The 14,511-nt window shown below is 38.7% G+C and overlaps 2 protein-coding genes across 5 annotated transcripts; both read left to right on the top strand.

Moving 5' to 3' along the window:
- Positions 1-570: 570 nt before the first annotated feature.
- On the top strand, positions 571-7,490 carry LOC105017446. 4 transcript variants are annotated; one of them, XM_010882072.4, is made up of 13 exons: positions 576-1,130; positions 1,721-2,118; positions 3,373-3,577; positions 3,909-4,046; positions 4,136-4,189; positions 4,362-4,476; positions 4,586-4,644; positions 5,162-5,210; positions 5,601-5,662; positions 5,902-6,107; positions 6,248-6,312; positions 6,404-6,501; positions 6,846-7,490. In XM_010882072.4, exons 1-13 carry the CDS (start codon positions 953-955, stop codon positions 7,040-7,042), a joined length of 1,824 nt encoding a protein of 607 aa, XP_010880374.2. In that variant the 5' UTR covers positions 576-952; the 3' UTR covers positions 7,043-7,490. The 4 variants fall into 4 exon arrangements, with proteins under 4 accessions (XP_034143361.1, XP_010880374.2, XP_010880375.2 ...); XM_010882073.4 differs by having other exon boundaries at positions 6,850-6,939; XM_034287470.1 differs by lacking the exon at positions 1,721-2,118 and having other exon boundaries at positions 571-691.
- Positions 7,491-8,871: 1,381 nt separating this feature from the next.
- On the top strand, positions 8,872-13,015 carry LOC105017445 (zinc finger protein 771-like). The gene is made up of 2 exons (XM_010882071.4): positions 8,872-9,238; positions 9,461-13,015. The coding sequence occupies exons 1-2, from the start codon at positions 9,067-9,069 to the stop codon at positions 10,426-10,428; spliced, it is 1,140 nt and encodes a 379-aa protein (XP_010880373.1). The 5' UTR covers positions 8,872-9,066; the 3' UTR covers positions 10,429-13,015.
- The last annotated feature ends 1,496 nt before the right edge of the window (positions 13,016-14,511 follow it).

The raw sequence follows: 14,511 nt of genomic DNA on the forward strand, positions 1-14,511 counted from the left end.
TTTTCAGCTGTGGGTTTTCTAATGATCAGTTAGCATTTTCAATGATAAACCGATTAGCAAATACAGATTTGATGTTATTTTATTTTATTTTTCTTTCAAAAACAAGGACATTTCTAAACAACCCCAAACTTTTGAAGGGTAGTGTATATCATCAGTAAAGCAATTCCAATTGGGCATGAAACAGGGTGTAAATACAACACCATGTTGAAACAAGGCAGGTATAGCTCTATTTCTATTGTGAAGACCAGAAGAAAAATATATTTTAACAGGTATTAGCAGGGAGTATAGACAGGGTCAGGTCAGAGTACATTCCTGAACAATAGAGCAACACCTGATGGGATGGCATAAAAAACAATTTCAAAATCCCTAGGAGTGACAAGTATCTTGTATAGTGTTATGAATTCCTCATAATTAAGCAAAACGATTACTGCATTAAAAAGTTGACAACCCATTGGTTTGAACGAGCTTGGCCATTTTCGGTTTGCGTCACCAGAAAGCGTCTGACGTGTTTACGACGGATGAAATCGCAATGTATCATGGGTATATTGTTATTGACTGACCTAATGACACTTTATTTGTATGGCAAGGACAAGGTGATCTGTAGATCTTTAGGTTTGTAGGTCTGGAGTCGCCCTTTGTCTTTGGGATCCCCTCGAACACGGCCCTTTGCCGAATGATTGGATCAACAATTGTAATAGTAATAAGCATTACTACAATTAGTGTTCTATATGTTTATTCTTAAGTGTGTATTTTTGCAATTCCTACTGTCAACCTCATTCCCAACCATAACCTACATTTAAGACCAAACAAATCATTATTGTTTCCGATTTTAACTTCGCGTCTGTTCAACCTAATTTTGTGACTGTGGAATCTGACTTTGTAACTATAGAGTCTAGTGGAAAACGTTAGGCGAGTGTGGCTGGTGGATAGTGGATTTACCCTGACCCTCAAAATGACTAAGTTGCAGTTTCTGAACGTATTTCTGACAGAAAGGTTGATGTTAGCTGCCCAAGAGATATATAAGCAAGTGGAAGAGACAATATTAGAATACCAAGAGGAAATAATCCAAGGAAATAGAGAGAATGACCAACTGAGACGCAAGCTTCACGAAAATGGAATTCCATGGCCAGGTTAGTACGTTTGCTGTTAGTTGCTAGCTTGCTAACTTTAGCAGGTTGTGCTACGCTAGGGAGAATAATGAACGCTATTTAAATATGTACTGTAACTAGCTATGTATTTTTTCTAAATGTTACGTTATTCTATAGTTAACCAGCTGGCTATGAATGTGTCAGACCAGTGGCTACGAGTATTGTTTGGCAGATTACAGTTAGCTAGCTAGCTAGCTACTGTAGGCAGCTAACTTACTATCTTTGTTATCTGTTGTAGTCGTAGAGACTGAAACAATACAGCTATAATTCTTTATTCAGCTTACAAATCGCCGACTAAACTCAAATACACGATGTACGACCGATCTCATATCTGTCAACTATAAATGTCATAGCATTAATTTGTCATTAGGTGCATTTTTATATATTACTGTCATAGTCTATTACAAAGTATATAGTACCTCATTCAAACACAAAACAGTGTGGTAGTTAAACAACTCGTCGTTCTTTTTTTGTTTTAGAACGAATTCAGATGCAGCTATGTAGCAGATCATGATAGCTCAAGGAAATGTGCGCAGCTAATAACAGTAGATTTCTCCCTTCTTGACTTTCAGACCGAGAGCCTTTTGCTCCTGTAGAATCGGAGGAGGAGGGAGCCATTGGACAGAAGCAGGAACCAGAGCTCAGACAAACGATGGAGAAACAAGAGGGAAGGAACAAGAGGGGGGAAAAGCTGTTTAGGGTATTGGACTCTCAATCTAGATTTACTTCTTCAAATGGAAATGATGAGTATGATCTGAACCCACCTGAACCCCCTTCACACCAGTTTCAAATACAAACTCATGCTGGAATGAGTAGAGATGGCGGCTCTCTGTCAGGCTCCACTACCTTCAAAGCAATTAAAACAGAGACTGATGGACTGGGCGTTTGTCCATCGGAGGACCCTTCAGGTGACCCTAACACGTTTTCTTCAGTGAACCTCAATATTTCGTCAGCGCAGAGCGAGAATAGTGTAAGTATAATGGGGGAGGAAGGTGGTGATGAACTTCTATCAGGATTTGAGGCCCTACAGATACCACTACATACAGAACATTTGAATTCCCTTCAGCTCCATCACGGCACAGCGTTGTGCTGCAAGGTGTGCGGGAAACCATGTAGACACATGGGCCACTTAAACGCACATGTCCAAATGCACTCGAAAGAGAAGCCCTTTCTCTGCGGGTTGTGCGGTAAGTCCTTCAGCTCATCCGGCCGGTTGAAAGGGCACCAGAGGATTCACACAGGGGAAAAGCCCTACCAGTGTCATATTTGTAGGAAACGTTTCAATCAGACCGCACACCTGAAGGTTCACCTGAGAGTCCACACAGGGGAGAAACCATTCAGTTGTCCAGTCTGTGGGAAGAGCTTCAGTCAGTCCAACAAGGTGAAAAGACACCTTGTGACACATTCCAGAGATGGGCCTTTCCTACCAGGCCTATGAGAGATATGTGGCTGTTTAAGGAAGGGAAATGTACAGGACGGGTTCCATTTCAAATTAGTTTCAGGAAATGTTTAGGCTAGCTGTTTATAATGAGGATTTTTCTATATGTCTTCCCAAGCTTATTGCCTCATTGGCATTGTCTGTGTAATGCTTTTTTTATTGTAATACCCAAAAATACAGAAACTTGTTTCTGCAATACATTTTGTTACTTAATGGACTTGAACATCCAAACAATTTAATGTATTTTTAAAGCATGTCACCAACATGGAAGTGCAATGTAATTTTGGTGAAAAGCCGTTATTGGTCAGTTGGATGCAAATGGGATGTTTTTGAATATTTTGTGTTATGTATTTTGGTAAATAAATGTCAGATTTGTTGAAACAAAACACCAGATTTTTTCGTTTTTATTTAGGGTTGGTTTAGATTACATCCATTTCTTGAAACATTGAGCCTAGTTTTTGGGGTAAATGAAAGCAGCTGATTTAACACCAACAAACAACCGTCCAAATTGGGAAAACTTCATAATCACTCAGATCTACTTCCCAGTGCTCACTTGACTTAAAATAGTCCTACTGTCAAGCAAAGTATGTATAATTTGAGAACTTTCAACACATTATTCTATTCTAGATACTGATTACTATATGCTATATCCTGGTTTTGTGACCTATTCATCACCTGAGGACTGTTACCCTCACCACAATGATGCAAAGGCCTGTCAGAAAAAAACATTCATAGTCATAATGATAAAAGAATGAGTCATATACATTTTCCTCCTATGGGTTCCAGGACGATGAGAACACGGATGACTTCTGGTGCTGTGCAGTGTGGAGGGATGGCAAGGAGGAGGTGGAGGGTGTGGTTCCAAGTACCTGGGTGGTGGGCAGGAAGGTCCTTTGTCCTCCAGCCAATGGCACGAAAGCCATGAAAGAGAGACACAAGCCAGGAGCCGATTGGACAACGTATGACCTTGTAAAGGTCAAACTATTCTCAGGTACTAAAGCGTCTAACCCATTTTGACTTCTTGTTGTCTTTAAGTTTAAAGGCCTTGGTGAAGAACTTTAGCTTAAGCTCTAAATAAATAAACACTATTCAATTAGAAAGTTCCTTCTATGGCCAATATGAGAAGTCCCTGCATTCAATTCTGTAAATTGGTTTGGATAAGAGCTTCAGCTAGATTACTTAAATCTTAATTTATGGGGTCACTGAATAAATAAAATCTTCCTGGTCTTAGATCCCTCTTAAGGTTATTACAAGGCTTTGTTGTATACTATATGTAAACAACCAATATATGGAATCCTCTTAATACAGCTATATGGTTTCAGAATCACTGGAGGAGTGTGAAGGTTTCAGTAGGTCCAGTGATGAGCTGACTGACAATGGAGATAGTGAGCCCAACACACCGATAAAAAGCAGCAGGAGGAGGAAGAAGAAGAGACGGACAGCTAAGGGACACATTACTGGTCAGTATGAGGCATTCTCAAGATTGACGTTGATCCATCAACTTATACAGGACAAAGTCTGTTTAACTAACATTTGATTTGTTATTAAGGTACCGAGCTGATACCTCAAGGACTATCCAGTGGAGATGGAAGGACGCACACAGGTGACAGAATGTTTAGATAATGTATTGTCCCACTGTTATTTACTTGTACTTTAATAACTATGTGTAATAGCTGTATAATGTATGTACAATTATGTGCTGTTGGACCACTTACTCTGTACTCAGTAACTGTACTCATACATGCAAACTGTCTGTCTGTCAAATGGTGTGGCAGGTTCATCGATCTCGCCTCCGCTAAAGAGGAGAGCCCTGTCAAACTCTGGAACCCTGGATAAAAGCTCTGCAATTCCAGAAGCAGAACCTCAGCTGGATCCTTCTGAGCTCAGAAGGCAAGTTAGATTCCCCAAATCTACCGGTGTTCCTATTGGTTTGTTATGTATGGTCCATGTCAGTTTGAAGCACTGTATATGTTCTTATCAGCTTCTTGTGTTATTCCAGCCTTGACGACTCACTCAATGAGGGCTACCTCATGCAAGGGCCACACTCTTCTGACGCATGTAAGACACACAGGCACAGGCCAATGTTGCTCATATGTTTAAATAGTAACAATGTCTATGGATCAGTCCCTGCATATTATGCAATGATCAGCATATTTGACTAAACACTTACTATTTCCATATAAAATAGTAAATGAATTGCCTTATTTTGGCATAAAAAATTGTCACATAACAAAATGCTTGCATGGAATTTCAACAAATAACTGCGCACTTACTGCAAAACATGTAGTTCATTTGGTAGAGCATTTGTATGTCATTGACAAGTTTTTATTTTCTTTCTCAAAAATGATCGACTTGTTTTTCACAATATTTTTGATTGTAAGGTATGCTTTAAAATGGAAAAAAGGTGTGACATAATTTGTCAGAAATCTGACATGATTTGCAGCAAAATCTAACTTTTTAGCCCGTAAAATAATCTCTGCGGTATCCTGGATGAAGGATTTGCATGTAAATTTGGATACATACTTAAACCGTGTGTGGATTTCTTCCCTGGTAAATCCACTCTTGCTTTTTTTAGGGGACACGGTTTTTCCAACCTCACAGCCCAGAGAGGGAGTGTTCCCAAGGTATGTGCTGCAGCTGAAGAATGTAACCTTGGCCTTACCTATGTCAGAGCTGAAAAAGATGAAGAACAGACTGGTTTAAAGGACCAGTCAAGGGTTGATACATATATTTTTCTGACTACACATACATTTTCTCTCAATTGATTCATGAAGAATATAAATTATAGTTAATGAAGTTCATTAAATCATTTAATTAAATCCAAACCTAAATATCAGCTTTTGTTCAGTTTTTAACATTCTGCTGCTCTGTCTATCAATTTCACTTCTCCAGCCCCATCCCTCAACGTTTTACAGAAATGGGGGCAGGGAGTGCACTTTATTGTTTCAACTGCTAAATCCCTTTTTAAGGGCTGTAGAATAAAATGTCCACATTCTGAAATGTTTTGTTTGTAGTGGACAGGATATGATGGGAAACCTTCTGAATCCAAACCAAAGTTTTCCTCTTCCAAATGACCGTGAGTATCTATCATTTATTTTGTGATTCTGGGCACTGATACCCGAAATGATCTTTTGTCTCGTTCTAACAGTGAACATAGCCTTAGAATGCCTTTAGGCCCTGGTCAGGGACTTTTTCAGGGACTCAGAAATGCCTATTCCAGAATAAAACACTTAACTTCCAGGTGTAGGTTTTATTTGATAATGTGGTGATATTTTATTCCGTTAATTTGATCACATTGTGACTGTTGTACTCCAGAATTCCAGGAGCAGGTCCTGGGTCTGCTGTTGGACATCAGACAGTCAGTGAAGGAGCTGGGAGGAAGGGTGGGAGTTCTGGAACACTGGAGCTCTTCTGGGGGGTCTGGAATTGGAACGGACTTCCAGTTTGATACATGTGGAACCTTCCAGGACATGGCAAACCTGGAGAGAGTTTTAGAGCGTCCGGAGGTGTCTGCCCAGATGGTATGTGGATCTGCAGTGGAGCATTGAAAGATACACTGGAATCAATGAATTGAACACAGCGTATAAATATTAATCTAACCCTTATACACATTTTAAAATGTTTTTTTTTCTCCATTTTTTATATTTGTTTGTTTTTCAAGAAACAGTTCCTAAGCCGGATCGGTGGGAACACATTGAGGGACAATGTCACCAGGGTGATGGAGAGGTAAAAACACACAGGCTGAAATAGTAATTGACAGCACTTGATGGGTAACATAGTAATTGCTATTTGATGGGTAACAGTGTTCTCCCTCTAGAGTGATGACCAATGAACTGATGAGCAACTTCAACATGAAAGGAAGGAAAGGGACCAAGAAGAGTTTTCTCACACACTCCCTAAGCAAAATCATTATTGGTAAAGAGTTTCACAGCAAACTATAGCATCTTTTAACAGAAGTAGTTCTGCATTGCATTTAATAAATCTGGTTGTATGAGTAGAAGTGTAGTGAGTAATAAAAAAGTTTTAATATGAGGGTTTCAGCGTGAAATGTACTTCATATTTTGGCACACTTCTTTGATAATGTGTTTTTGGTTGTAAATGTTTTGGCACTAAACTTACTGAAGATTATATCAGTTTTGGTTAATTTTTCCCCACTTTGTGATGGTTGAGAGATATGGTTTAATCATTTATCTTTTATTAATCTCTAATCCTAAATGTAAGTGTTGTCATTACTCTGAACCTTTCCCAATTGATTCCAGACAGCATCATGATCACCCACCCGTACGCCACAGAGTCGGCTGTCATACGCCTGATGGCCAACGTTCTGAAGTATGCTCCAGACCGACGTGGAGGGGGAGGCAGACCGCCCCGACAGTCCCCCCAGGTCCCTCAGGCCCAGAGACAGCAACACATTCAACAGCACACCATCAGCATCAAACAAGAGCAGGACTATTAATGACTGTGCACCTAGCTACAGTACCATGAAGGTGTTTACTAGGCACCAAACAGGTTTTACAGAAACTTACTACCTGATCCCAGATTGGTTTGTTTTTCTGCCAAGTCCTTCACTATCATTGTCAAGCCAAACATAATTTGTTTGGAAATTACCTCAGAACGTGTTGGTTAAAGATCAAGAAGAGACTCAGTGGCAGCCAGTTTAACACTTAATTAGTGCAGGCTGAACATTTGACTTGTTTATCCATTCATACATACTGTATTCATCATTGTTAATGACCTTTTTTAACTTGAAAGAACAATATTAAATATTGCATTTAGGACAGTTGTCTTTATTTTATTTTTTAATTACTTTTTTAAAATGATATTGGGAAGAAAGTGTTGTAGTGTTTTGTAAAGTACAAAACCTTGTCTTATGGTATGAAATAAAATGCATGCCTTGATTTACAGTAAATGTGGTTTTGTATTTGTTGCAAATACAGTACCATGGACCATGAATACAGTGCCTTTGAAAATTATTCAGAACCCTTTACTGCATTTCTCCACATTCTGTTATTACAGATATAATGAATTCAATATATATATATTGCCATCAATCTCCACACACTACTCTATAATGACAAAGCAAAACAAATATTTATAGCATGTAAACGTTTTTATGTACATATGTATTCTGACTAGGACTAGGGATTGTGAAATCCATCCACACATTAACTGTAACTTTATTGGCGATTGTCTTGTCCTGAGCGCTTCTGTATTTTTATTCTTACAATGTAGCATTAGGGAGTTAGCATTTTTGTTGTGAATCATGTTTACTCAGGACTAGTTTAAGAATGCTGCATAAAAACGCTTTAGCAGGCCACACATCTGTATAGTACAATGGATGTGAGGAAATAGAAATATTTGAACAAAAAAACCTAAACGAGAAGGCTAGCCATGCTTCCCCTAACTCTGACTCTCTTGTCCGTGTTTCTTCAATCCACTTGCTAACACTTTGCTTGTAACATGGTAAGTTGTCTTTTATGTTTTTTCTAATATATACTAAGCATTAAATACAAGCTCTTTATGAGCTTGTTTGACAATGCCTTCCCAGAAGAAAGGAGGGGGGGGCTACTCCATATTAATGCCCCTAGTTTTGGAATGGCATGTCAATCAAGCTCATATAGGTGACTTCCTACCTGTTGGGCCCTATCTGGGGCCTCTGCTATATTATTGTGCTGAGGGAGTAGGGTCAGTTCTCATTCTCCACTGTAAATCCCTGTAAGTCTAAGGAATGCACTCTACATTTTGCTTGTCTCCTGCTTAAAATTAGGAAGACATGGGGTCTTGGCCCACCCCTCCCGAGTACCGGGCTTGAAAGACTCGTTGCTGTCCCTGTCCAAAGTCCTCCTGGTTGTGTTGCTGATCAAGACAATACCTGACGATTCCAGCTGCCACTCTGCTGACCCCCCCCCCCCCCAGGTTAGGTTATTCCCCAAACACCTGAATAGTCTTTCCAACATTCCCTAAGTAACTGAGATACCTGAACTCGGCCATCCCCCACTGTCAGGTAAGTCTAACGGGGTTGATGCGCTGGGCCGGTGTGTAGCTGCTGCCCCGCGCATCAAATTAATATTAAATTAGTATTAGTAAAAAATATTAAAAGTAAAAACATATATAATAATGCAATAGTGCAAACCAGCAAAAAAAATATTTAAATCATACAAATTGCATTTTACCGCGGACTTTTATTTTGAAGGCACATTATTGTAGCTACCTACTCTCTAATGTTACCTGCATGACGCTAATGTAGATATCTTGTTTTTGGCTTACTAATTTAATTTGCTAGGTTATGCCTATTTGGCTTCACTGGCCTCCAGGAAACGGCAGCGTCTGGGCTATCTTGTTTTAGTTACACAAATCTTTGGTGTAGTTGGAGTGAATAGCGCGCTGACGTCGCTTCCGTGCACTAGTACAGCGTGCATGTTTGACAACAAGCTCTACGTGGAATTCGGAAAGGTCTTTCCCCCCTAAAATCGTCTAACTATGACTAAATTACAATATCTGAATGTGTATTTAACTGAGCGTTTGATGCAAGCCGCTGATGAGATACTTAGAGTGGTCGGGGACACGTTCTCCGAGTACCAAGAAGAAATAGCCAGGACAAAGAGAGAAAACCAATATCTGAAACGACAGTTGATCACACCGGTCCCACCGGGTACTGTATACAGCTAACGAAAGCTAGCTATACCATTGTACTTTCTTCTTTCTTCTTATACTTTCCCCCCCTAATTTACACTAGCTAGAAACGTGTAACATTGTATTTGACAGTAATTGACTCGTTGGGTTGAGATAGAGACAGATATGCCATTTCCAAAACGAGCTAGTCATTTAAGTGCTCTACTTTAACATATATCAATAATTATCTTGTTTCCTTTAGCCCCCCAGCCCATAATGTCATGGGTCTCAGAGCAGCGATTATCCAATATCTCGGAACAGCTAACACCCCCAGAGCAGCAAAGCTCTGAGCAGGAGTGGAGCCTCAGTTTGGGGCAGGAGGACCCAGATCCCACACTGATTAAAGAGGAACAGGACCTGACGAGCAGTCCGGATGAAGAGCAGCTTCATGGACCGCAGGCCGGTACCAAAGTAGAATCCAAATCTACTCCTTCCTGTGTGAAAGATTATGAGGAAGCAATTCAGCCATCAAGTGTTCCCCAAACCCAAACTTTAGAGAACAAAGAGAGGGACTCACAACTGACCATCACAAACACCCAGATCAAAACAGAACCACGTGGAGTGGCCTACGGACTATCGTCGTCAGAACCATCCAATGATTCCCTTCATTCTCTCGCCCTATCTGCAGTAAATCCAGACTGCTCTAGACTGCTCTGTCCTCAGAATGAGGACAAGGAACATGCTAATGAGGTTCTGGTAGATCTGGGCAGTAGACGAGAGGGGAAGACACAGTCATGTCCTCAGTGCGGGGCTGTGTTCTGTGAGCCAGCCCAACTGGAGACACATATGCTAGCTCATTCAGTGCAGAACAGTGAAGACACTAGTCACAGACAAGCAAACTGCCAAGTCTGTTGGAAGTCCTTCTCTTCCACCAGTTACCTCAAGGTCCACCTGCGCTCTCACACTAAAGAGAAACCGTTCCATTGCGGGGTTTGTGGGAAGAGCTTCGGATACTCTGGGAAATTCCGGGAGCACCAGCGCATCCATACGGGAGAGCGTCCGTACCGCTGTCATGTGTGCGGTAAACGCTTCAACCAGTCTGCTCACCTCAAGGCCCACCTAAGAGTCCACACAGGGGAAAAACCCTACTCCTGTCCTGTCTGCGGGAAGGGATTCAGTCAGTCCAGTCAAATCAAGGGACACCTCAGAACTCACACACGAGGAAGGTAGAAGATGCCCCGGAGTGCCAAAGAAAACCATGCGTGGATAGATGGAAAGAGCCTTCTGTTTTCAAAGTGACCAGAGATCCAGATGTGAAACCGATTAAAAGACCTGGCTTCTGTTCAGCGATTCTGAAGAATGCCCAGAAGAAAATAGATTTTGGGGGATAAAAAAAAAGGTTTAACATAAGATGGTCCTGTTGAAGAAATTATAGTTGATGTGTTTTTTTTAATTTACTGTAGAGTTACAGAATTTGACATTTGAATCTCAAAACATATTTGAGAAATAATATATTAAATGGCATATTTATGTAATAACTGGAGATAATGTAATAACTGCCATGACGTAATATATTGTAATAAAAGTCAAAAACGTAATAACCTCCCAATAATATAATTAAAATTGGGAACTAATAATGTAATAACCTTTTGCTCATAATGTTACTGGCTGGGTTAATACAAAATAATTAATCTTGTAATAACGGGAGCCGATAATGTAATACTTATCACAGTGTTTTTAAGTTTGATTTACTAAGTGTCAGACTTCCATTCCATAACACTTACCCTTACTGTTGCTTGTTTCAAATAGCTGCTGAAAAACCTGACCAATCCTGAACCCTGAATCTCAGTCCTAATTCTGAGAAAACACACAGAACAACACTCTTCTGTTAGTTGCATGCAGTTTTACAATGTTTTGTCATTTATTTCAGGATTTATCACAGTTTCAGACTATACATTGTAGGTAAGAGAGAGGCCCTATCAGATCAACCAAAGATAAAGGAAATTAATGGACACAATCCATATTCATTATAAACAACTGTAGATATTTATGTTAAAAATAACTGAATTTAAGATAATAGGGCATCTTGGATACTATAACCCTAACGCTCTTTTACAAAATGAACTTAAACAATATCTTAACTGTATTATTCAAGCTGGGTCAACTCCCAAGCTTTCATATTTTACACAGAGGTCATTGGTCGCTCCATAATAATGAATTGAACAATTTGCAGGATCAATAATTTCCAAATTCCACAGTAATATTGACTTACACTATAATATCTTATAGATATGTGGCTAGTAGCTAAGTTACCAGGTTGGCAATGTTGTTTTGCAGCACTGTCTGCTTTGTGCATTTAGGGTTATTTATGGTTAGAGTTAAGAGAGGTCTCTTAGACTCCCTATTGGGATGTAAAGGCATGATTATCTGAAAACATTAAAATGATGTAGTTGACATAGATATGTCATACCATGTTCTAAATCATATATCAATATCCAGCTGGAATAATACATTTAAGATAAGGTTTTTGTCCATTTTCTGAAATAGGGTAATACTTTTTTATGTATTGCTATTAGATAGGGCATCTAGGTTGCCTCTCCATATGTTAGGTTATAAAATATTTTTATACCTATTCAAGGAGAGAAAGAGAGAGAGAGAGTGAGAGAGAGAGAGAGAGAGAGAGAGAGAGAGAGAGGTATTTTCTCCGAGTTAGGACTAAGATTCAGGGGATCAGGATTGGTCAGGTTTTTGAAAAACAATTTGAACGAAGCAACAGTAAGGGAAAGTGTTATGGAAGTCTGACACATTCTGACACAGTGATGTATGTATATTATTACATTATCAGCTCCAATTATTACTATTTTAATTAATTTTTATTAACCCAGCCAATAATGTAAGGACGAATTACATTATGGGCAGAAAAGTATTAAATTATAGGTAAATTATTACATTATTTAATTTTATTACATTAAGAATGGAAAATGTATTACGTTATTGGCAGTTATTACATTAATGGTAGTTATTACATTATTGGCTGCTACAAGGCCTTAGTCTGGCCTACTTTTACTCCAAACTGTTTAATTTGTAAGTGCTGAAAAGGAAAACATAGCAGCTTGCTCTGTTATTACTAGTATGTTGACTAATAATATTTGTTTTATATCCATTAAATAATATTGAAAAATCTAAACATCACCATTGAAAATAAAAATACAAGGATTTGATCAATATTTCCAATGTATTGCTCAAAAAATGATGTACTCGGGCATAGCATAGTTGCACAGTGTGATCTCTGCTACTTTTGGGTTGTTCTTGGCATTTAGGTGGATAGTGGCATTTATGTATGCCATTCTGTACCTAATTCTCTTGCTTTTTATCATTATGCTTGTAGGTATATCTTCCTATTCTAAATCAATTAATATTGTTGTTTAAAGACTTTATGTATAATGTTTTAATGTTTTACCATTATTCTATCACTTTACCAACAGTAAGGGCAGTAACACCAGTGATGGTAACAACAAGTAGGCTTTTTAGATATTTTCTGAAATGAAGGTCACACATGCTTAAATCTGAGATCATCATTTGTAAGTAATATCATTAACCAATTTGCGCACAATATGGATTCATGTTTAAGTGACATTGGATTTAGACATACCCTATTATCAATGGAATCCTTAAATTAATTAAATTGAAATAATTATTTGATTATTTATGGACCCCGCCCCGAAGGTTTCTTTCACTGGAGATAGGTCCTTGTAGGTAGATGCATGTATCTTTCTATTCTCTGATTTCCCTGGAAGTAACATCAATGAAATATAACTGAGGCTCACAGATTATACTAGTAGAAAATAGGCATTGTAATAGCCACATTTGTTGTAAAGGTGTTTAGATAATATATATATATATATCCATATCCACAAAATATAATCTTTAATAATTTTACATGCTCACAAAAAGGTACATGAAATGTATTATTTGTAATTTGAAAGTGTTCTTACAAAGTCAAAGAACTGCAGTTCAATAACAACCAAGATATGACTGTCTACTAATGTTGATGTGATACCATGTTTGAACACTAGGTGGTGTACTTGAATTACTTCTAAGTACATTTGCACAAACTAATTTTTTCACTTGATCTTAGTGGTAGATTACATAAAGGGACTGAATTCACAAAATCTACACAAAGTTGACGTACAACGGGTGTTGAGTATTAGATAATGGGATAAGAATGGTGAGTAGATAATGCATACAAATGTACCATTGATGTACACATTTACAGATTTGCAGTTCCAATATATGCATCTTTCTAAATGCAGGGAGAAGAGCAGAGTTTTAAGTGCAGTTTAGTGAATCAATTTAGTTATTATCCTTTATCTACCGGAGGATAGTTTTTGGAACAGTGTGTGACCTGTGTGGGTTAGGTAGGAAATTATTTGGCCTAAACGCTTCCTTGCCCTGGAATCACATAGGACCACGATGGACGACAGGTGAAGATGGACTCTATGATTGATTTGCATGGCCAGGTCAGTAGATTTGTTTTGTTTTTGTTGCTGCAAGTCGCACAACTACTGGTGTGCCTTCCCTGCATTCACTTGATTTTTTACTCTCACTTGAAACTGTGGGAGATAATGAGATATAGGAATTTGAGCGATTCAGTTGAATCAACAGCAGAGCCTTCAATATCAATGACACGGTTCTTCAAATAGTTTCATTTTTTCCCGTCAAATCTATAAACTATATTTGTAGCTTTTTAACAACATAAGCATTCAAGGCTTTTTTTTTGCTCCCTCTGTGTTGGAGATGAATAATAACTGCAGTTTCATATGCCCAATGCCTAGTTCATTATAGTCTCTTTTTGAGAAAATAAATTTTTAACAGGTTTACTTCAAGGGTATTAACACGGAGATTGCAGGGGACAATCATCACCCCATTCCCCAGTGCTATTATATATCATTATACCATCATGCAGCTAATCAGAATGATAACTGCTATGCAATCATACTGCAGGGTGAGGGGGTGTTCATGCCATGCTATGCATAGGCCTACCTGCTGAGTTCATTTTAGGATTGTTTGGCTTGAATGTTTGGCTTCAGATTACTAGTTAATTTTATTCAGAACTGTCTGTTATGACTGTCAATTCTGTGTAGGTACTCTGACTGGACATCACACAATATGTTGCTTAATACATCTTTTAGTGGTAGACTAGAGGATTGTTCAAATACAGTGTGTAGAATAACATGTGATTTGGGTCTGTCGTTTTTGTGGTCAAGGGGGACAGGGGAGCCGCCTAGACCTGAATACAAGTGTGGCTGAGGT

Source organism: Esox lucius, chromosome 17 (assembly GCF_011004845.1).
Source record: "Esox lucius isolate fEsoLuc1 chromosome 17, fEsoLuc1.pri, whole genome shotgun sequence".
Classification (NCBI taxonomy): Eukaryota; Metazoa; Chordata; class Actinopteri; order Esociformes; family Esocidae; genus Esox; species Esox lucius.

Bases quoted from the DNA above. Each gene is read 5' to 3' on its own strand.
- LOC105017446 (XM_010882072.4), top strand. From the start codon at position 953: ATGACTAAGTTGCAGTTTCTGAACGTATTTCTGACAGAAAGGTTGATG. The intron at 3,578-3,908 runs GTACTAAAGCGT...ATATGGTTTCAG, and splicing joins AAAGGTCAAACTATTCTCAG to AATCACTGGAGGAGTGTGAA. The intron at 4,190-4,361 runs GTGACAGAATGT...ATGGTGTGGCAG, and splicing joins AGATGGAAGGACGCACACAG to GTTCATCGATCTCGCCTCCG.
- LOC105017445 (XM_010882071.4), top strand. From the start codon at position 9,067: ATGACTAAATTACAATATCTGAATGTGTATTTAACTGAGCGTTTGATG. The intron at 9,239-9,460 runs GTACTGTATACA...TGTTTCCTTTAG, and splicing joins GATCACACCGGTCCCACCGG to CCCCCCAGCCCATAATGTCA.